Source organism: Cebus imitator, unplaced genomic scaffold (assembly GCF_001604975.1).
Source record: "Cebus imitator isolate Cc_AM_T3 unplaced genomic scaffold, Cebus_imitator-1.0 Scaffold98, whole genome shotgun sequence".
In the NCBI taxonomy this organism is placed as follows: domain Eukaryota; kingdom Metazoa; phylum Chordata; class Mammalia; order Primates; family Cebidae; genus Cebus; species Cebus imitator.
Window position 1 is genome coordinate 1,106,154 of NW_016107413.1, and position 23,476 is coordinate 1,129,629.

General features: G+C 34.9%; 1 protein-coding gene across 5 annotated transcripts in view; it reads left to right on the plus strand.

Annotated features, from left to right (window-relative positions):
- The window catches only part of TTK (TTK protein kinase), a 56,682-nt gene extending 33,778 nt beyond the window's left edge, over positions 1-22,904 (plus strand). For 3 of the 5 annotated variants that reach the window (XM_037741297.1, XM_017536415.2, XM_037741296.1), the window contains 12 exons: positions 1,175-1,323; positions 5,232-5,365; positions 6,741-6,867; positions 10,269-10,361; positions 15,514-15,671; positions 15,791-15,942; positions 17,001-17,125; positions 18,419-18,499; positions 19,960-20,136; positions 20,454-20,538; positions 20,838-20,935; positions 22,496-22,904. In XM_037741297.1, the coding sequence (XP_037597225.1) occupies positions 1,175-1,323; positions 5,232-5,365; positions 6,741-6,867; positions 10,269-10,361; positions 15,514-15,671; positions 15,791-15,942; positions 17,001-17,125; positions 18,419-18,499; positions 19,960-20,136; positions 20,454-20,538; positions 20,838-20,935; positions 22,496-22,579 (1,463 nt within the window). In that variant the 3' untranslated portion in view covers positions 22,580-22,904. The remainder of the gene's footprint in view (positions 1-1,174; positions 1,324-5,231; positions 5,366-6,740; positions 6,868-10,268; positions 10,362-15,513; positions 15,672-15,790; positions 15,943-17,000; positions 17,126-18,418; positions 18,500-19,959; positions 20,137-20,453; positions 20,539-20,837; positions 20,936-22,495) is intronic. The other 2 variants (XM_037741295.1, XM_017536416.2) reach the window with 2 other exon arrangements.
- Positions 22,905-23,476: the final 572 nt, after the last annotated feature.

Genomic DNA, 23,476 nt, shown 5'->3' on the forward strand with positions numbered 1-23,476 from the left:
GCTACTTTCCATATACCAGCTGAACGTTACAGCAGCTGATGCCACGAAGAGGAGGGAAGAAAAAATCCTTGAGACAAGATTTGGTCTCCTTAGCTGCTGGGAATTCCTTAAGGTCCTAGCTGCAGGGTCAGCTATCCATGAGCAGCTGGCATTTGCAAGTGGTCCCTACTTTGGCCTGGTAACCTGAGTGGGTGAGCCGTGGCCCCCTCCCACAGCCAGTTGCTCCACTAGTTGGAAACCAGGCGTACAAGCTAAGCCCCCTCAAAACAAGCAGTTCCTCACATGGGACAGCACATTTGTAACTGACTCAAGTCTGGCTGTTCACCACACAGAAGCCAAAAGCACAAGAAGTGAAGTATGGTAAAAGGAAAGCAGTTTTATTATATGCTAACAATTGGGGACTGGCCAGGCTCATGCCCTCAAAAGACCATTTCAACTTTTTGGGCTGAGTGAATGAGTTTAAGAAGGAAAAGGTATGGGAAATATATGGGAGTGGTGCACATCTGAATGTCTTGTTCTGATGGTTATATTGCCTAATCACCCATCTGGAGGTATGGTTTGTGTCTTCCTGACTTCAGCTGGGTAGTGGCAGGTTAATTGTTCGAAACTCCCCCTAAGTGAGGAAGTCGGAAGCTCAGTTTCTGCTTGGTTTGTTTCAAAATTGGCCCCTGAAATTTCTAAGCAAGTACATAATTAGATACGTGAACAGTGTTCGTGGAAGTGCCTGGTGGGAAAGAGAAACTAAGAGTTTCCAAAGTGTGCTTCGAGGCTGAAAGCAAAAAGGGAAAAAAAAAAGTTTTAAAATGCATTTTGAGACTTGGATATCGGTCTGTGAAGAGTGGTAAATTAACTTCTCTATTAGTAAGACTTTATACCACCTATACGTTTTAAAATTTTTTAGTTATTTGTTTATTGGTAAAGAAGCATTTAAATCTGCCAGGGTCTCTAAACAAAGTTCTTAGTAACAATTTAGGGAGGTGACTATAGTGCAACTTTGTGAAATTGACTTGCTAAAAACAAATTGTTAAGTAGCTGGCTTAAAGCTTTTTGTTTCACTCCTTGTTTGTTTTTAAGAACTGAATACTAATATAGTTTGTAACATGTTCTGTTGTTTAGGCTTAGTTTGTTATGATCAAATATTCTTGCTTTTTAATGACAACAAATACAATTTCAGAAACTAAAGAGTACCAAGAACCAGAGGTTCCAGAGAGTAACCAGAAACAGTGGGAATCTAAGAGAAAGTCAGAGTGTATTAACCAGAATCCTGCTGCATCTTCAAATCAGCGGCAGATTCCGGAGTTAGCCCGAAAGATTAATACAGAGGTAACTTTTCTGCTAAAGTACAACATTGCTTTTTTGTTCATAATGCATTTTTGAAGTTTGATGGTCATATTAAATGTTTTCGTTTATTAAATGTGTGTGGACCTTATTTAGTAGAATAGTTTATTTAAAGGATTTTTTAATCATTTATAAAATAGTGATCAGGAACAGTCATACGTTCAGTAAGAGTCAGTCTGAATTCCTTTCTATGTTCAGTAGTGTTTCTAGGTTGCCGGTAGACTGGTGCAGGGGTTGGCAGACTACAGGCTATGGACCAAGTATAGTTCTTAGCCTGCTTGTATAAATAAAGATTTATTGGAACACTGACACACTCATTCATTTAATGTCTATGGCTGCTTTTGCATTATAAGAGCAGAATTGAGTAGCTACATTAGAAACCATCTGGCCTGCAAAGTTTAAAACATTTACTATCTGGTCCTTTGCACAAAAGTGTATACCAATCTCTGAACTAGTACAGTGCTGTCCCAAGCACTTAACAGTTTCTTATGGTCATACTCACTGATAAAAATAGAAAAATATATTCTACACAATATACATGAATTTGTAACATATTGAATGCTCATTCCTGGTGGCCTTTCCAGAAGGAATGATCAGGTAGGATACCTAAAGAGCCATAGCTACAGTTCATGGCCATAGTTTCCTTACCATTTCTTTTCAGTGACTTGCAGTAAAGACAGTAAAGGCCTTATTTTCTAATTCACTGGTTCTCAAATATTTTGTTCTTTTATATTCTTAATTATCAATGCCCATAAAGAGCTTTTGTTTATGTTGATTTTATTTGTTTCTATTTGCTGTATTAGGAAATAAAGCCAAGAAATCTAAAAAATATTTATTAGTTTATTAAAAATAACTATGATAAACTCATATGAATATAAGTACACTATTATGAAAATAAGTATTTTTTGAAACAAAATAACTACAGTGAGAAGAGTAGCATTGATTTACAGTTTTTGCAAATCTTAACGGTTGACTTAACAGAAGACTGGATTCTTATGTCTGCTTTTGCATTCAATCTATTTCATTATTACATGTCATACACTCTCTGGAAAACTCCAGTATATACTCATGAGAAAATAAAAGTGAGAAAGGTAAATATTATAGTAAGATCACTAAATTGTAGATACAGGTAACAAATGCCAGATGATAAGGATCCTGACAGGTTGAGTCATAGATTGTATTAAACAAGCATCTCCTCTTTTTTTTCTGTTTGAAACTTGTACACTAATAGAATTGTAAGGGAACTGAAAAACATATGGATCATTGAAGAAATACAAATCAAAACCATAATTAGATACTGCTTCACACCCACTAGGATGGCTACAATTAAAGAGACAATAACAAATGTTGATGAGGATGTGGAGAATTTTAGAACCTTCATATGCTGCTAGTGGGGATGTAAAATGGTACAATCATCTGGCAGTTCTTCAAAAGGTTAAATGTCACGTTATATGACCCAGCATTTCCACTCCTAGGTTTGTAGTCAAGAGAATTGAAAGTGTATATCCACACAAATATTTGTACATAAATATTCATAGCATCATTTTCATAATTGCCAAAATGTGGAAATAACAAAATATCCAGTCAATGAATGGATAAGCAAAATGTGGTACATTAATACAATGAAATGTTAATCAACAATAAATGGTAATGAAGTACTAGTACATGTTACAACATAAATGAACATTCACAACATGCTAAGTGAAAAGCTCATCACAAAAGCCCATATATTGTTTGATCTCATTTAGATAAAATGATCAGAATAGGCAAATCCATAGAGGTGGAAAGTAGATTAGTGGTTGCCAGGGGCTGGGAGCAGTGGAGAGTGATTGCTAATGGGTATGAGGTTTCCTTTTTTTTTTTTTTTTTAGATGGAGTTTCACTCTTGTTACCCAGGCTGGAGTGCAATGGCGCGATCTCGGCTCACCGCAGCCTCCGCCTCCTGGGTTCAGGCAATTCTCCTGCCTCAGCCTCCTGAGTAGCTGGGATTACAGGCACGCGCCACCATGCCCAGCTAATGTTTTGTATTTTTAGTAGAGACGGGGTTTCACCATGTTGACCAGGATGGTCTCGATCTCTTGACCTCGTGATCCACCCGCCTCGGCCTCCCAAAGTGCTGGGATTACAGGCTTGAGCCACTGCGCCCGGCGAGGTTTCTTTTTAAGAGATGAAAATATTCTAAAATTGGATAGTGGTAGTGGTTGCACAACTGTGAATATACTAAGAACTGTTCAATAGTACACATAGAAAGAAAAAGTATAGAATCTAGGCAGTTTCTTGTGGTTATTGCTTGACCAGCAGCCCCTTCAAGGGAGGATTGGTTCTGTTTCACATCTCACTTACCTTATGGCTGTGTGCTCCTCATTCTATGTCCAAACCATTTCTTCGTCTCTTTTCTTGCAAAAAGCCTGCTCTTTGGGGGATTCTGGCTTATTCTCATCTCTGAATCCCCTAGTGATTCCTCATCATTCCTTGAAGCTATTAGGGTTTGGATCAACCAGATCCCAACAACTGTCTTTGTTTTTGTTGGCTTCTATACCCCTGTGTATTACCAGTCCTACAGCCGGCCTTCATGTTTCTAACTTCTTCCTGTCTCAAGACCGTTTCCTTAATTTTGCTTTAGCCACTCACTCCTTATATCCTCAATTCTGACCTCCTAAATCGCAAATGCAAACATTCCACTCTATGATCATGCTCTTTTTCATTTTCCTTGCTCATTAATCTTACTATAGCAGTCCTCAGTAACATCTTTACCAGTAATCCCAAAATGTGTGCATGCCTGCACGGGAGCACAGACACACGAAAGTCTTAAATGAGAGGGAGAATTTATCCTGGAATAAAAATTTCTTTGCCAAGAATGAAATGTAGAAAGTAGGATAGATTTAGCCATTGTAATTCTCAAGACCATAATGAGGACCAGTGTGTTGAAATTATAATAGTGAAACCAATTTAATCCAAATTATCTGCAAATATTTTCTGATAACTAAAGCTGTCCCATAATTGAAGTGATCCTCTGTAGACTAGTGAGTGCTTAATTACTAAAAGTATTCAAGCAAAATGTGGTTCTCTCTTTGATTGAGATGTGGTACAGCAGGGACTAGCAAACTTCTATAAAGGGTTATTAGGCTTTGCAGGCCATGGGCTCTGTTGTATGTAGCTTTTCACTTCTGCCATTAGAGCATGAAAATAAAAGCCATAAACAATATGTAAACAGATTGGCATAGCCATGTTCTAATAAAACTTTGTTTACAAAAATAGGCAGGCAGCAGGCCAGATTGAGCCTGAGCTTATAATTTGCTGATCTCTGCCACAGCAGATGTTCCTTCATCATTGTTTGGGGGTTTGTACAGGATGAATTCTATAGGTTCTTTTTTTTTTTTTTTCAACAATGCTTTTGGAGAAAGAATTTCTACAGGTTCTGTCTCTTCTTAAGGAGGACACAAGATAGGCATTTGTCATTCCACATTTTGCTAAGTAAGTAGTATTTGGCTACATTTGAGGAAAAGGGAATATAGTTTTATTGATTAAAGAAGGCTAATTTTCAGAAGCATAGGCTACTACTTTAGATTATAAGAATTTACTACCTGTTAAAATAGCTCTGATTGTGGAGAATGTTAAATTGTGTTTTAAACAATTTACGTGCCTTCCCTGTACTTGTCATCAGTTGGAGCAGAATTCACTAGGCTTAAGAATTTAATAAATAAATAACTATACTAAAAAATTACTGAAAGTCTGAAATATACATATATATATATATATGCGCCTACCTGTTTTAATGTGCTTTTGTATATTATATATTATTATTTTAAAAGTTATAATATTCGTAAAAACTGTTGAACAGGCAACAATTTAAAAACTCTAAACCATAGTGTTCTTTTATTTTGTTTTAACAGAAACATACCACTTTTGAGCAACCTGTCTTTTCAGTTTCAAAACAGTCACCGCCAATGTCAGCTTATAAATGGTTTGATCCAAAATCTATTTGTAAGACACCAAGCAGCAATGCCTTGGATGATTACATGAGCTGGTAATTACTTTTGGCCCCTTGCTTGATTGGCAGGGTGGTATGATAGAATTAAGATGGGCTTCTGGGTCAAATAAATCTGGGATTAAATCCTGCTCTTTTACTTTAAAGATTTTCCAACTTCATATTATTTTCTCAGTATCAGTGTTTTCATCTATAAAATAGGAAGGGAAAAGTGGTGTAATAATGCATATTTTTAAGTATTGTTGTGAATGTAGTCTCTGTCATGTTGAAATCTTTACCTACAACCTATAAATACTCTGAGGATGCAAAACTTCTTGATAATCTTGTATTGCCGTACATATATCTCTACTGAGAGAGAGATTTTAAAGATGAGCATTCTTAGAGTGGATAAAGGGTAGATGAATTTTTTTTTTAACAAAAGTGATGTTAATTGGAAAGTGATAGCTTCTGGAAGAGGTTGGTTGTTACAGTTCATCTAGTTCTGGGGGTATTCAAAGGTGTAGTACTTGAGTATAGGAATGATGGATGAGTGAAGAAATTGGACAATCAGTGTGCTGATTGACAGGGAACACAAGGGATACTACAAAAGAAAATGAATGCCATTTCAGAGAAAGGAAATAAAGGGATTGGATACATTATAACCATCAACTAGTGGCTATATCTTTAATGACTTAGGGGATAGCTTAAGTCCATGTCGTCTTTTGCGTTTCATTTTCATAATGTAATCCTTGATCTTAATTAGAACTGGCCTTAAATATTTTATAACCTAGCCTCTTACCTACTTAATGTAGTTTTACTATATGTTACCTCATTTTATTATATGTAGAATATTTTAAAGAATTATTGTTAACTAAAATAGTGATAATAGATTTGTGATACTAGGTTCGTTATTGTTAAATATTTTTGGAGCTCTTTCGTGCCAAGCAGTGTTCTAGATGTTGAGGATATATTAACAGCAAACAAGGCAAAGCACAAATGTATACTGAACAGATTTAAGCTCAAAGGCCAAAATCCTCTGATGTAATTGGCTTTCTGTTATTTCTAGTAGGCCATATAGAACATTATTGTTTAAAAAAAAACCGAATAAAATCTATGATTGGCCATAAGCTGACATTTGCTAAATTCATATAAAATAACCCCAACTACTTTGTATTTTAAATGCCATCTTCTTTTTCTTACAAACAAGGATTTCTTGTCTGCATACAAATATTTACTTTCAGAAAGAATTCCCCAAAATTAAATATCTGGTAGTGGCATATCTGAAATAAACATCAGCTATATTATGAAAAGTAAGTTGGGTTCTGTTTGATGTAACACTTTTAAGTTTATTTTAGCCTTTTAAAATAAATGAAAACTGAATGAGAATCTTACTTGTTAAATTGTAATGTTTTAAATTAAAAAAAATCTTTCCCAGTTTTAGAACTCCAGTTGTAACAGACAACTTTCCACCTGCTTGTCAGTTGTCAACACCTTATGGCCAACCTGTCTGTTTCCAGCAGCAACAGCAGCAAATACCTGCTACTCCACTTCAAACTTTACAGGTTCGAATCAGTTTTACAGATTTTATTTTTATAGCATCTAGTTGTCAGGAAAGGTCTTAAGAACTTGGCCATTCTTAAATCCACTAGGCAAAACTTTTCTGATATCCTATTAAGAGTGTGCCTTGTGGCTTTGAGAGGTTTGCTACTGAGGAAGCTAATGAAGCTACTCCTTAACTAGGCCAAAGAATACAGTTGAAGAGCTGGTTAAAATTTCTTTATAATAAAGGTTAGTTTTTATTTTTATTTTTTTTGAGACGGAGTCTTGCTCTGTTGACCAGACTGGAGTGCAATGTTGCGATCTCAGCTCACTACAACTTTTACCTCCCAGGTTCAAGCGATTCTTGTTCCTTAGCCTCCTGAGTAGCTAGGATTACAGACACGTACCACTACACCTGGCTAATTTTTGTATTTTTAGTAGAGACAGGGTTTCATCATATTGCCCAGGCTGGTCTCAAACTCCTGGCCTCAAGCCATCCATTGACCTCGGACTCCCAAAGTTCTGGATTGCAGGCATGAGCCACCCTGCCCAGCCAGGGTTACTTTTTGTTGTGTTTGTATCAGCTGGTAGTGAGCAGCTTCATTTTATTTGTTAGTATACAATTCATTTGGAAATGTACATTTTCAAAATATCAGAATAGCAATATGAGGTACTGCTAGAATGTGTTATAGTAATAACTATAAGAAGAAAGATTTTTTGCTGATGAGGCGAAAGTTAGTTTCTAATAACTGTCCTAGAGGCAGCTTAATACTGGTAGAAAACATGGACCTTTAAGACACTGGGCTTGAATTTTGGCCTCACTGCTTACGGTCTGTGTGATCTTTTGAAAATTACCTAAACTTTCTGTGCCTATTTCATCCTCTATAAAATTAATAAAGCTAATTACCTCAAGGATGGTTGTAAAGATTAAATTAGTTAATATATATGTAACTCTTAATACAGAATATGACACTTAGTAAATCAGAAATGTTAGCAGGTATTGTTATTTAAATAAAACAAAAAACCCATGAGTAATTAACTATAAAAATCAACTGATAAAATTGGTTGACAGAATAAGAACAGTAGTTACCAGGAAAGAGAGAGGGAGAAATGGTGAGTTGCTGTTTAATGGATATAGAGTTTCAGTGGTGATATTTGTGCCACCATCCGTCTCCAGAACTTTTTCATCATCACATACTGAATGTACTTAATGCCACTGAATTGTACTTAAAAATGGTTAAAGTGGTAATTTGTATTATGTATAATTTGCGTAATTTGAAAGAATAATGGACAAAACAATGAGCTGACAGTAGATATTAACTGGAAAGGGGTGATAGCGTTTTGAGGATTGAAACAATATAATAAATTACAAAGAAAAAATGCTCAAGTTTGTTCATGCATTGATTCAAAACACATGTATTTAGCTGTTACTAGTGTCAGGCCCTGTTTGATTTGCAGTCTAGAAGACAAGTCACAGATAATAAGTGGAGGGGCTTGGTGGGGCCTTCTAGAAGAGGCCAGTGTCAGGAGAGAACTGAAATGAGGCCACAGTGTGGCTGCAGCTTACGAAGGGGAAGGGGTGAGGCCCAAGGTTTGCTGGACCCTTAAGTTTTACCCTAGAGGGTGGGAAGCTTTGGAAGAGGCTGAAGCAGAGAACTGAAATGACCCAAATTGCATTTTGGAAACTCTAGCCACTGTAAGGGCCAACTAAGGGGGATGTGGGATGTCCTGTGTAGGAAACGAGCTCACATTAGTGTTGAATCAGAAATAAGATAGAATTATTTTATTCTAAACTGTCAGCAGCCATGGGAAAAGGACATTGAACTGCTTTCTTCCCTCAGAAACATTCACAGTTTGAAATATGAAATGAAGATGAGAGAGAGGAGGCACAAAAGGAAGGGGGGGAACCTTGATGAAATTACAATACATACACATTTAGAAGCCCAATACTTTCTTACAGGAAATAAATATATATTGACTCAACAGTGTATCTTAGTCCTAGAGGTGAGAAAATTAGAATATTTATCTTTTTATTTAAATAGAAGATTACATGAGATTCTACCATTTGGAACCCAAAGCAGGCCTTAGTTAAATTGAGGTTTATTCAGACCTTGCTTCAACTTGGTTAATCAGCTAATCAGGAGCTCTTTTTGTTTCAACTTCTTTATCAGCTCAGAATAAGTCCTCTCAGCACTCCATCTGTTCAAAGCATTTATAGGTACACAGAGAGATCCTCCAGTATAAGGGAAGAGATGATGAAGCAAATTGTACAGTACATCAACTGAAAAGTTTGCTGGGGAAGATGCTGAGGTTCTAAAAAATTAACTTGTTGAACATCACTCAGCACAAAGTGGGGGGGCTATATTAATCAGTTCTCACACTGCTATAAAAAAAAAGTACCTGAGACTGTAATTTATAAAGAAAAGAGGTTGAACTGGATAATGGTTCCTCAGGCTGTCCTGGAGGCATGATGCTGGCAATCTGCTTGGCTTCTGGGGAGGCCTCAGGAAACTTTCAATCATGGCAGAAGGTGAAGGGGAGCTAGGCACTTCATATGGATGGAGCAGGAGGAAGCAAGAGAGTGGGGGGAGGTTCCACATACTTTTAAACCACCAAATCTCTTGAGAACTCTCAGAGAAGCACTGAGGGGGAGATCGACCCCCATGATTCAGTCACCTCTCACCAGGTCCCACCTCCAGCATTGGGAATTACAATTCCACATGAAATTTGAGTGGAGGTACAAATCCAAACCATATCAAGGACATCACTGAAATGTTCATTTGTTTGATTGACCCTGGAGCTCTTAATACCTTTAGCACATTGCTTCTTTTATAATATAACACTAAATGAGAAAGAAGAATACAGATACAGCTGACAGTAGTGGTACGCCCGTAATCGCACCTACTTGGGAAGCTGAGACAGGAGAATTGCTTGAGCCTGGGAGGCAGAGGTAGTGGTGAGGTGAGATCACGCCACTGCATATCAGTCTGGGAGACAGAGTGAGACCCTGTCTCAGAAATAAATATATAGATATAATTATGTGTGTGTATATGCACATATGAAAGTAAAGAGGTATAGGGGAAAAGATAGAAAGTAAAAATGAAAAATTAATTTTTTATTATATATATATTTTTTAAAGTTTGTAAGTTTGCAGATTGCATACTAAGTGTTTTTTTCTCCTTAAGAATTATCTTTTTAAGTCAAAACCAGTTAAAGGGGGAGACCTTGGAAGTTTGTCTATATTATTTTTTAAGGTTTTTCTCTTTGGTTAAAGTATATAGAGCAAGTCCTTTTAAAAATATTGTAACATTTCTACTTAAGATTTAAGATAATTTCAAAATGGGAAGCAGTTGACTGTACCAAATGTAAGCTAGTTTCTTAGGCATATTCTTTGAACTTTTATTTATACATTTTACTTATTTAGGTTTTAGCATCCTCTTCAACAAATGAATGCATTTCAGTTAAAGGAAAAATTTATTCCATATTAAAGCAGATAGGACGTGGAGGTTCAAGTAAGGTAAGTGTCTTAAATATTTACAAAATAAATAGAAATATTTTAAACTTTCTGGGTTTTTTTGGTCTTTACCTGTGAGGGCAGCTTTTCCTTAACTTTTAGGGGCCATGTTGCCCTTCAGCCAAAAAGCCATCTTAACACCTCCCCTTCTCTTCCCACACCCTCCCTCACATGTGACATACCCTCTTTAGATCTCTTATTCCCAGTCTCCTGCCTTTCCTTTTAATGTCCTATGCTTCCATATTTCTTCTTTAATAATAAAAATATTGACATGGGGTAGCAAATGACCACTATGTATTACCACAAAAGAACCAGAAATTTCTGAGTCAGAATGTGTTGTAGTATGTTTAGACTCATTCAGCAAGGATTTTCACTAATGGATTTGTTTTGTTTTGAGCTTTTCATTTCAGAAACAGAATTCAGTAACAAATGAGTTTCTGAAATTAGATTATTTTCTAAATTTACCTGAGTTCTAAATTTATATCGTTTCTACATCTCTGGATAGAGGGCATCTTAGGCATACCTAAACTTACCATCTTTGTCATTCAATTAAATCTACTTCTGTTAGATTTTTGCCTTCATCACTCACCAGAATAACTGTAATCAAGACCACTAATGACCCCCACGTTTTTGCCAAATCTAATTCTTTGCTTAGATTTTGGAATATGTAGCATTTGGGACAGCTGATTGTTTTTTCTCATTTAAGTTTTTTTTCCCCACTTCGTTCGTGGTTTTTTTCCTTCTCAAACTGGCTATGCCTACTATCTTCCTCATGTTTCTGATCTCAGTGAAGCAGTGCTCCAGGGCTTAGTCCTCATTCATCTTTTTCTTTTTCTTTTTCTTTTCTTTTTTGACACCGAGTCTCACTGTGTCGCCCAGGCTGGAATGCAGTGACGCGATCTCAGCTTACTGCAACCTCCAGCTCCCTGGTTCAAGCAATTCTCCTGCCTTAGCCTCCCAAGTAGCTGGGATTACAAGCACGTGCCACCATGCCCAGCTAATTTTTGTAATTTTAGTTGAGACGGGGTTTCACCATGTTGCCAGGATGGTCTCCATCTCCTGACCTTGTGATCCACCCGCTTCAGCCTCACAAAGTGCTGGGATTACAGGTGTGAGCCACCACACCCGGCCTTTTTCATCTTAAACTCACTCCGTTGCTGTTCACTTTCAATCTTGTGGTTTCAGATACTATGTATATGCTGACAGTTCCCAAACTTGTATTTCCAGCTAATACCTCGCCTTTGAATTCCAGAGTTGTATATTCAACTTGACTGTTTAACATCTCTTCTTGGTGACTGCTGGGCATTTAAAACAGTATGTCCAAACACAACTCTTGCTCTATAGCTTTTCCCATTTCAGTAAATGGCAACTTCATTCTTGCAACTGATTGACCAAAAAATTGGTGCCTCTCATTCTCTTGCACACATCTAGCCAATCAGCAAATCTTGTTGGTTCTACTTCAAAGTGTCTCCAGAATGTATTTCTCATCATCTCCAGCGTTACTGCTTTGGTCAGGGCAACTTTTGTATTTTCACCTAAATTATTTTAATAGCCTCCTAAAGGATTTCATTGACTCAGTCTTTGCCCTCCTGGTCTACTTTTTTTTAAATTTTATATTGACAAATTATAGTTGTATATTTTTATGGGGTACAAGGTGGTATTATGATGTTTTAATACAATGTGGAATGATTAAGCTAATTAACATCTGTTGCCTCAAATTTTTTGTGATGAGAACCTTAGAAATTGACTCTTTGCAATATTGAAATGTATAATTTCCAATTATCATATTCATCATGCTATGCTAATGATCTAAAAAAAAAAGTCAAACTTGTTTCTCCTATTTGAGGCTTTGTATCCCTTCACCAACATCTTCCCATTTCCCTCAACCTCCAGCCTTTGGTAACCACCATTGTTAAAGGTGGTATAAGCTCTGCTTCTATGAGTTTAATTGTTTTAGATTTCACATATAAGTGAGAACATGAGGTATTTGTCTTTCTGTGTTTACCTTATTTCAGTTCCTCCTGATCTTTTTTTTTTTTTTTGAAAAGGAGTCTCACTCTGCCGCCCCAGCTGGAGTGCAGTGGCACAATCTTGGCTCACTGCAACCTTCACCTCCTGGATTCAATCGATTCTCCTGCCTCAGCTTCCTGAGTAGCTGGGATTACAGACGCCTGCCAGTATGTCCAGCTAATTTTTTGTAGAGACGGGGTTTTACCATGTTGGCCAGGCTGGTCATGAACTCCTGACCTTGTGATTCTCCCACCTCATCTCCCAAAGTGCTGGAATTACGTCACTGTGCCCAGCCCTCCTCCTGGTCTATTTTAACATTACATCCTATTTTCCTCCAGATATCCCCATGTGTTTTCTGAGTTAGGACTTCCTTGCCCACACTCTAAAACTGCAACTCCCACCTTCCAATCACTGATGTTCTTTATTCCCCTCCTGTTTTGTTTTTCTCTGTATCTTACCTTCTAACATGTTCTGTAATTTACTTATTTGGTTTACTGTTTGTGTCCCCCTGCACTTGAATGTATGTGAGCTCCATGAAGATAGGGATGTTTGTCTGATTCGCTCAGTGATATTAGCCCCAGTGTCTAGAACAGTACCTAGAACAGGTAGGGACTGAATTGATTAGTTAATGAATAAACTCTCAGTTTTCAGCAGTTTTGCTATTATAAGTTGTTAAGGATGATACATTAAACAAACACTGTTTGACTGATTTTAAGTTTTACTGTACTTTCCTAATCTAGCTAACAGTAATTAGACTTGCATAAGGCTGTCTTACTAACTATGAAAGATAAGGTTATGTGCATTACCATGTGTATCAAGTCTTCAATAAATATTGGTTTCATTATACATTTCCTTTTGTCATTCTGTTTGAATTACCTAATTGCTTTCATAGAAATTACTTGGTTAATATTTATTATTTATTTGTTATTTGGCTATATTTTAGTAGTACCAAAGTATTGACACTTACTAGAGGTATTTATTTAGTGATATGTTTTCAGAGAATGTAGAGTAGTCTTAATGGCATTTTGAACATTTTTTTCCTTGGAGTATAATGAAGATGTAAGCTTATTTCAGTCAAGGACCAAGTGATAAAGCTATGACTGACCCATATTTTCTGAATTCAATTTAATTGTTATTTAAGTTAATTATGATAGACTTGAAAAAATCAAATGCCCCAGAGAAAAAGATAGTAACATGCTTTATAAAACTAATGCAATTTGTGCTGTGCCCGTTTCAGAGTTTAGGCAGTGAGCAATTTTTAAGGAGGCTATTAAGAGTCTCTAGAACAGTCATGGGGTTAATGAGCATGGTCAAGATACTGGTAACTTCTCACAAAACTAACAAATCATCACTTGATACTGTCTCTATGAAATTGAAATAAAGCTAACCTGATCCAGATGCAAGAGTTTTGCCAGAACAGGGACAGTGGGGGCAATAATAAACTCATTCGTGCAAAAAGTTAATTTAAAAGTTTTTATTTGTTCACTTAAAGATCTTATTACATAAATAGCTTTAATATCCTGTATGCTTTTTTTCTGATATGTCTGATAACTTTAACATGTTTTAAAATGTCCACTTTATTCTGTCCTGAATGTCTTTAGTGATGGTAGCTCACATTTGCTTCGCTTCAGACACACTGCAGAACACTCTGCAGACATCATTCATTTGAGTCATCCTTCCAACCATGTGCAGTAGGTACTACTAACAGCATTTGATTTTTGAGAGGTTAAGGGGCTTGCCTAGAGTTAGGTTGCTGATAAGGTTGGAGCTGCAGCTTCAATTCAGGTATTTCCCTCTAGTCTTTCATCTTTAAATTTTAGTCTTTCTATCTTTTTATGATACAAAGCTATTTCATTGTACAGATACACCACCAGAACATACAAATAAGATTTTAGCTATTAGATTCAGGGTCATGGGTTTATGAGGCTGTTTACCTTTTACAAAATGGCTTTATGCTGCTATTTTTAAATTCCTATCTGTTTTATTGTTATTTTCTTCTCCCTCTTATGCCCCATACCCCTCTAATTTTCTGTGTGTCGAACTAAAACCAGTAATACTTCATTAGAGTCTTATACCTAAAAATTAAAAGCACGCTATACCTGAGGGGCCTGATAGATTTTCCTTGTTAGTGCAGTTTTAGCACATCAACCTCATGAACACTTGGGCTCTTTTCTTATTCCTTCCCTGTATCTGCTGGATGTTCAAGGTTAAATGAATTTTTACTTACATATGTCAAAGGGGATATGTGAATATAATTTTTCTTGTATACATTGGCATTTTGTATTTGAATTGAGTTTTAAAAGCACCATCCCTGTTGCATATTTGCTTAAAGCTACATTTGCAGTGTTTTCTATTATTAAAAATGTTATCTGTCCTAAAATGTTACTTAGAATTTGACTGTTCATTATAGTCAGAGCAATTGGACTTTGACGTCAGAGATCCTGACAACATACAAGAACATCTTGTTCCTGCCAACTTGACTTTGAAAATCGGACCTAATCTGCTTTTCACAACTGGATATACTGATAGCTTATGATTAGTATATATTTTTTAATATTCTGTATCACATGAATGAAATTGCTAAATCCAGGCGCAATGGAGAAAACAACATCTGTGAATTGAATTGACTCTGTCATAACCTTTAGTCATCCTTCACTTTTCTTTTTCCTTGAGACAGTGTCTCACTATTTTGCCAAGGCTGGACTCAAACTCTGGGGCTCAAGCAATGATTCTCCCACCTCAGCCTTCTGAGTAGTTGGGATTAAAGGAGCACACCACAGACCAGGCTTGTCTTTAACATTTTGGAATGTCTTTTTCTTTATGCTGTTTCCCTGGTTAGGGCATCCCACAGATTGTTTTATATATGAAATTTAAATTATTTTTCTTACATGTTGATATAAAAACTTAGATTTATACCTTAAATTATTGAATGCCCATCATCATAGGTCATTGGAAACGGACTGTTACTCTCCAATGAGAATTACTTTTCTTCCTTCTAAACACAAAATAGGCCTAAAAACTTTTAATTGTTCATATCAGTATTTCCTTCAGAATTTTCTCCCAACCTAAAATTCTAATAAATTTAGAATCATTGCAATAGTGTATAAGTAGTATATTCTAAACTTCTCTTTGTTCTACTGTATAGGTATTTCAGGTGTTGAATGAAAAGAAACAGATATATGCTATAAAATATGTGAACTTAGAAGAAGCAGATAACCAAACTCTTGATAGTTACCGGAACGAAATAGCTTATTTGAATAAACTACAACAACACAGTGATAAGATCATCCGGCTCTATGATTAGTAAGAATTCTTTTTAAATTTAAAAAGAAAACTTTTGTCATTCTTCAGGTAAATATTTAGTAAATTTTAATATAACCTTGCCATTTATTGTTTTGCTGCTTTTATTTGTTTAATTGCAGTGAAATCACAGACCAGTACATCTACATGGTAATGGAGTGTGGAAATATTGACCTTAATAGTTGGCTTAAAAAGAAAAAATCCATTGACCCATGGGAACGCAAGAGTTACTGGAAAAATATGTTAGAGGCAGTTCACACAATCCATCAACATGGTATTTAAAGGTTTTTTTATATTTGTGTGAAGGTTAAAATATTTGTTAACAGTGTCATCTTAGAGAAATACACTTACAACTTTAAGACATTGGTTATTGGCATCTTTAACTAGATGAACTAAATAATTAGAAGTTTATTTAAAGATGAAGGCACAAAACCATTTCTTAAAACACTGTTAACCCAAAGGATATAAGACGTGAACTCAAATTCTTAACATCTGTAATACAAAATGTTTTTTTCTTAGTATTAATGTAGTCTATCATCCTTATTTCCAGATACTTAGATTATGGCAGAACTGAGACTTTGAGGTTCAGGCATCCTAAAAATATGAGATGTTTATTTTACTCATTCTCCTAATCATTTTGTATTGTATGCCCTGTGTGAGAGCTGGATTTTTTGTTTGTTTGTTTTTTACTGTTAGGCCTACTTATGGGTTGGTTTTTACTTGTCCTTGGTTTTTTTTAGGGCTATTCTCTGCCTTATCCTGTTTGTTTGTTTTTTTTTAATAACGGTTATCCTAGTTAATTGTAATTTATCTCCTCCTTATATCTCTCTTTCTATAAGTTAAAAGATAATTCAGTGATCAAGATCAGGGCTATAGGGATGGAGATGTCAGGAGCATTAGGGTCTTACTGTCTGGCAGTGTAATTTATGAGGCTCTCTAGTGGGCAGTGAATCCTGGTGGTTAAGAGGATAGATTCTGAAGCCAGACTGTCTGGCTTCAACTCATGGCACTGTGACTTAGGCTGTGTGACCTTGTACAAGTTAATTAAACTCTCATTGCCTTAGTTTCCTTGCCATACAATAGGGAAGATAATAATACTTCAGCACTGCTGTGGGGATTAAATGAGTCAGTACTATATAAACAACAAACTTAGAATAGTGCCTGGTACATAACAATTGCTATGTCAATGTTTGCAGAATATATGCAAAAATGAATATTGACTTGGAGTCACTAATTGAAGGAATAAATACAGCTCGACCTGTAGGTTGTGAGTTTTTTGGTCCTTAGAATGTTTTACAGTGTTTAATATTATAGTGGATTTTTATTTTAAAGGCATTGTTCATAGTGATCTTAAACCAGCTAACTTTCTGATAGTGGATGGAATGTTAAAGCTAATTGATTTTGGGATCGCAAACCAAATGCAACCAGATACAACAAGTATTGTTAAAGATTCTCAGGTAAGACTTTTAGTGGTTGGTTATCTCATAGTAGACTTCAATTCTTTTTTCACCTGTAAAGTATTATTTTGCAAACGAGTGTTATATTTTTAATCAAGTCTTTTGATAAGAATAGATTTAAAAATATGAACCATGATCATTATAATTTAGAATAGAAAGTTGAGATCAAATATGACTATCTCTAGCAATTATGAATGGTTTTCCTATAGCTGAAATAGAGAAACAGTAATACCTTCCTTGGAAATCATTTGGTTGTGATCAAAAATTGACCTGAAAATTTGGCTCAGTTTCCTTGTTGGAAACAAAAAGGGAATAATTGCAGTTATATGTTTTTCATTGTCTTTGAGATAAGATTATTTTTATTCTTCCTGAGAAGCAGACCTTTTCCAATCACTGAAATTAGAAGAAAAAAAAAATTCTTAAATGGGCTTTCATATTGTAAATGCCATAAGTATTATAAGCAACGTTTTAATAATGGGTATTGCAACAGCGAACTTAAGGAAGTTGTTCTGTAAAAACTAAAGCAATGGCATCAAAGTATGTCTAAAAAATATCCTTGCTTGGAGCCAAGATGTTATGTTCCATGTTTACAGATTTTTGATGTGAGTCCACCTAAATCCCAAGAGTAAAACTAGACTGCTGGGAGGATTCAATGGACAACATGTCCTTCAAACAATTCTATTTGATAGTCATGTCTCTTTATGTCAAAAGTATGGCAGAACAATGAGTTGTAAATCAGCCTGACAATATCTTCCAGGTCAAGGCCCTAAAGCAGAGATACTCTGTGTTTGAGAGCAAACCATTTGTTTTAGAATAACATGAGCATTGTAAGATTGGCCTATCTTACTGTAGGAACTGGGAGCACTGCTGTGAGACAAAGCTAGGTGGTCTTTTTGTTGATATATTGGTTGGCTTCTTTAAAAAATATACTTTTTTAAAGTTAAGTATGTTACAACACAGAAACGAACGATTAAGTCCCTTGATGGCCTCAAAGTTTATGGTCATTAATAGGATTTTAGCCTGGACAGTTTTTAGGGCAGACTTTACTAGTTGCCCACCATAATCATAGAAGAAGCACAGCATTCTGAAAGGAGTCACTTCGCTGATTAGGAACCCAACTCATTTTGCTGCAGTTGTGAAGAAATTTGATATATATCTTAACATTGTCGGCAGTTATTTGAAGTTTGCAAGGATATAGTTTCCAAGGATCTAGCATTTGTATTTTTACAAATAGAATCTAAAGCAGAAGGAAGTGTTTTCATTGATTTGTGTTTTCTCTCACTTGGCAAATAGGTTGGCACAGTTAATTATATGCCACCAGAAGCAATCAAAGATATGTCTTCCTCCAGAGAGAATGGGAAATCTAAGTCAAAGGTACTGTAAAGATTATTTACACCCCATTTAAAATCTGCACTATTTTCTGAATAAACTTACCAGATAACAATTTCTTTAAGTTCTAAAACTTTTTAGGCCATTACAGAGACATTGCTGGTTTTTTTTCATTTCCAATTCTCATGTTTTATTTTTTACCACTTACTCATTTGTGAATTCTACATTTCCAAGTACACCTGGAGAATGTAAATTTTTCTGGCCTGCCACTGGCTACTTTTTCACTTACTTTATTTTACTACCTCGATGAGCTTTGTGTTAGCCTCCTGAATGCCCCTTGTCAGGGGCTCCTTTTGCCTCCCGTGATGGCATGGGCTCCCAGATTAACCCTTCTTGCTCTACATCAGTATAACTAAGTGGGTGCAAGCACATGTTGTCCCAGGGACCTACATCCATTCAAGTCATAGATTTGCCTCTTCATTAACAACTGTCTGTGGCCAAGTGACTTAACTTGCCTCATTTGCTTGTCTCTAAATTAGGTTTATAAACAGTGCCTATTGTAAAATAAATTGAGGATAAAATGGGAAAGAATATATAAGGTACTTAGCACGTTTATTCAGCCTAGAATCATTACTTGATAAATGTGTTTTTATTTACTAAATTACATTTTCTGTTTTAGAAAGTCTAGCTTTTAAATGTTTTTGAAATAACTGGTATAAAATTTTGCCAAATGTTTTCATAAAATTATTTTTGTATTTGTTTAGCCTCTACTCCTCTTCTAAAACTTAAATGTGTTATGTTTTTTTATTAGACTTTCCGTGGTTTTGTTCATCTTAAATATGCAGTTCTTGACTTCATTTATCAATTCTATTTTCATTTGCTTTACAACTTGAGTACTTATGATAACCAGAAACTTTTCCCTATGATTAACCATATGTGTGGTTTATCATTTAATGCCCATGACAATATACTTTTATTATTTCTGTATCAGAAGTGAGGAAATATACACATAGTACTACCAGTTAGTGACAAGACCAGGATACATGCTCAGCATAGTTCTATAGTATATGCACTTGGATTTAAAGTTGTATTAGTTATTTATTATTTCCAAAAGTCTGAAGGGTTACATAATTTAAACAACCATTAAAACTGTATACATACTTTGAACTTCCAATAATTCTGGGGAAAACAAGTAACCTTAAAACTCATAGTTACATTTTTTAGTTTTATATTTTCCCAGGTTGGAAAGAACTTAATATTTTGTCTTAATTGAAATATTTTAATTATGAGGTTATAGAAGGATTTAAAGTGAAGCTCTATCTGTTGATGGAAAAACCAACTGAAATGAAAACTAGTAAAAGATGTTTTGTCATATTAACATAATGCAATACTCAGGCATTCGTGGAGATTTAATTATGATTTTAAATATATATATATTTCATCTATATGTTTTTACATTTTATGTTAAAATAACAGCAGCCTTTTTGTGTTTGTTTTTTTCTTAGATAAGCCCCAAAAGTGATGTTTGGTCCTTAGGATGTATTTTGTACTATATGACTTACGGGAAGACACCATTTCAGCATATAATTAATCAGATTTCTAAATTGCATGCCATAATTGATCCTAATCATGAAATTGAATTTCCTGATATTCCAGAGATAGATCTTCAAGATGTGTTAAAGGTAATATTAATTTCATATAACTAATAATTTACTTAAAAGAAATAGCTGAAATGATTGGAATTATGTAACTGGCTTAGATATAACTATTCTATTCAAAGGAATTGCTAACTGAATTAATTTTTTTACTTTGAAGATGTTTTAAAGCTTATAAATACTTGGAGATTTTGCAGAAGTGCCTTGGGAGAAATAATCTTGTCATCATTTGAATGGGCTATCTGAAAAGCAACTTTTATAATATAGTCTGGAAAAATATTTCATCAATATCACATGTGAAAACCTGCTTTGTTTTTCTTTTAAAAATTTTTTTGTTTTTATAGTGTTGTTTAATAAGGGACCCTAAACAGAGGATATCCATTCCTGAGCTCCTGGCTCATCCATACGTTCAAATTCAAACTCATCCAGGTACTACTTCTTTAAAACTTTGTTTATTACTAGATTAGTAGCATAAACAGTCTGTTACCTATTTATATAACAAACAGAATCTGAATTGGCTACTCTTGGTCAGCCTACCTCTTTCCTTAAGGAAGTTCCATTATTATAAAAAGTAAATAAACTTTTTTCTTTACTTCTGGTATTCATTTTTACTTATTCTAGATAAGGGGTATAATCAGTGTGTCACTTATGCTGTTAATCAAAATATGTATAATGGACTTATATTATTTTTCTTATTGGTACTAGTGTACTATTGATTTATTTTACAGGTAAACAAATAGCCAAGGGAACCACTGAAGAAATGAAATATGTTCTTGGCCAACTTGTTGGTCTGAATTCTCCTAACTCTATTTTGAAAGCTGCTAAAGTAAGTATGTCTGCTCTTGGCTGGGCGTAGTGGCTCACACCTGTAATCCAAGCACTTTGGAGGCCAAGGCGGGTGGATCACCTGAGGTCGGGAGTTCAAGACCAGCCTGACCAACATGGTGAAACCCCGTCTTAAAAAAAAAAAGTATGTCTGCTCTTTACATGAATTTTAACTGTTTTATATAGTGAATTAGACATTTAAAAAAACAGGTAGTCTGAAGAAAAGTTGGCCCTATCATCAGATCAGTTATGAAGCATATTTCTACATTTAGATACTTAACATGCATTTTGACAAATACAGATCTACTTGATTTATATTCTTGTGCATACAGCACAGTTCAAAGTAGATTGTCACATAAGGTGCATTCAAAAGATTGCTGTCAGGTCTCAACTGGAATAAATTTAATATAGGAACGTAATGTGTCTTTTAACTCAGCACCATTATTAACACAACTTTAGAATTTATTCCTTTTAGCCAGTTTTTTCCTTAGAGACATTACATGTAATGGCTTTTTTGAAGCTGTACACAGCAGTCAACACAATTCTCAAAGCACAAGTCTCAAGCTTTTTAGCCTCACAATGTCCATTTATATCTATACCATGATTTTTAAATCTTACTGTTATCAAACACCTAGTCATTTCTAGAACCCTATAAATGCTATTGATCAACTGGTTTAGCTACCAAGCGGTTACTGATAATATATTTCAGTTACAACATTATCATAAAATGATGGGAACTTAAACTATCAATACTTGTAGCCCTCTGGATAGGTAGGTAGTCCATCTGAGTTGCCAAGAGCTTGAATGCCTTTCTGAAGGACTTTACTGTACATTCACTGTATTTGCATTCATATGATATGAAGTAACTGTTTTTTTAAATTTTCTCAAATGCTAATGGCTAAAGCAATAGATATAGTAATTAAAATTTGACAAAATTTGTTTTGTAATTGCTCTGTTATTTTGTATCTTTTAAATTTATACTGATATATTGTTAAAAGCCTCTTATAGGTATAATTGAGGTGGATTAGTTATTTTTATCACTGAAGTTGTATGTTGCTTGAGGGCAAAGATGTCTGCCATCTTCATAAGTTAGTTGTTAGCTGATTCTTAAATAACTTTTAAATATACAGATTTCAGTATATATCTATTATACTTATATAATAATTTGTAATCTCTTCTATTTGTTAGTTTAAATATCATCTGATAATATAAAGTTTCCCTATAAATATATTTTGTATAGGAATTTACCTAAGACTGGCTTTATTTAAAAAAAAGTAAGAGAGAGAAAGAAGGCCTTGAAGGCTCATATGTGTGTTAATTAGTAGCTCTGTTATATTTCTCTCATAGAAAGATTGAGTTCTATCTCAGGATAGGTAATGCTTAAGTCCAAGCTTGATGTTTAAAATTCTTTATTATCTCGAATAGCTTTATAAAATAGTTTCCCAATTATAACAATAAGAGAGAAATTTACTATATTTAGAATATATCCAAATACATCTACTAATATGACAGTACATTGAACTAAAATATTACAAAACAGATTTGTGTTTTTAAATTTCAGACTTTATATGAACACTATAGTGGTGGTGAAAGTCATAATTCTTCATCATCCAAGACTTTTGAAAAAAAGTGGGAAAAAAAATGATTTGTAGTTACTGGTAAACTGTTAAATACCACCTATAAAATATATTGGATTGTTACACTTGACTCTCTGTGGAAATCTACAATTGAAGACAACATCACTCTGAAGTGTTATCAGCAAAAAAATTCAGCAGATTATTTTCAAAAGAAAACTGTAAAAATAGCAACCACTTACAGCACTGTATATATTGTAGAATGGTTTTCTCTGTTTTGTGCGCTTGTGTAATCTGTTTGATATCATTTCACTCTTGGAATAGTGGGTGTAAAACAAATATATTCTGAAAAACTTTGTAAATAAAGTTTTGTGGCATAAAATGACACTAAAATTTCAAAGTTGTAAAATTATTTTCTTTAAGCAAATGTATTGTTGGCATGGCAGCAAAATTCTTAATTAGTAAAAAGTACATTAGGGCAGATGTGAGACTAGAACTTAGTAAATGAACTTTGAAAAACAAATCCTAATGGGTTTGAATTCTAAAATATACTTCCTAATTATTTCTGGCACTGATAGCAGTCTATAATTTTAGGGCTGAACTTGGCTCTTTCAGATGTTGCTTTTGGTTTTTAGAATATCATGCTGGATTCTGTAATGTAGGCTGTATAGGGCATGCCCTTCCTCACTGTATGACTTGCTTGGTAATGGATAATTATAAATGTGGCCCCAGAGTCTCTTGACTTTCTCTAATAGCTTAAAGTATCTTCAAATAGTATCCTTTTCTCAACTTTTGAAAAGAGATTTTAATAGATTTTATTTTTTAGAGCAGTTTTAAGTTCACAGCAAAATCGAGCAGAAAGTACAGAGTTCCCATGTATCCTCTCCCCACCCCACCCTCACACACATATAACCTCCCTTGCTATCAGCATCCACCATATCAAAATTCCACACCACAGTGGTACATTT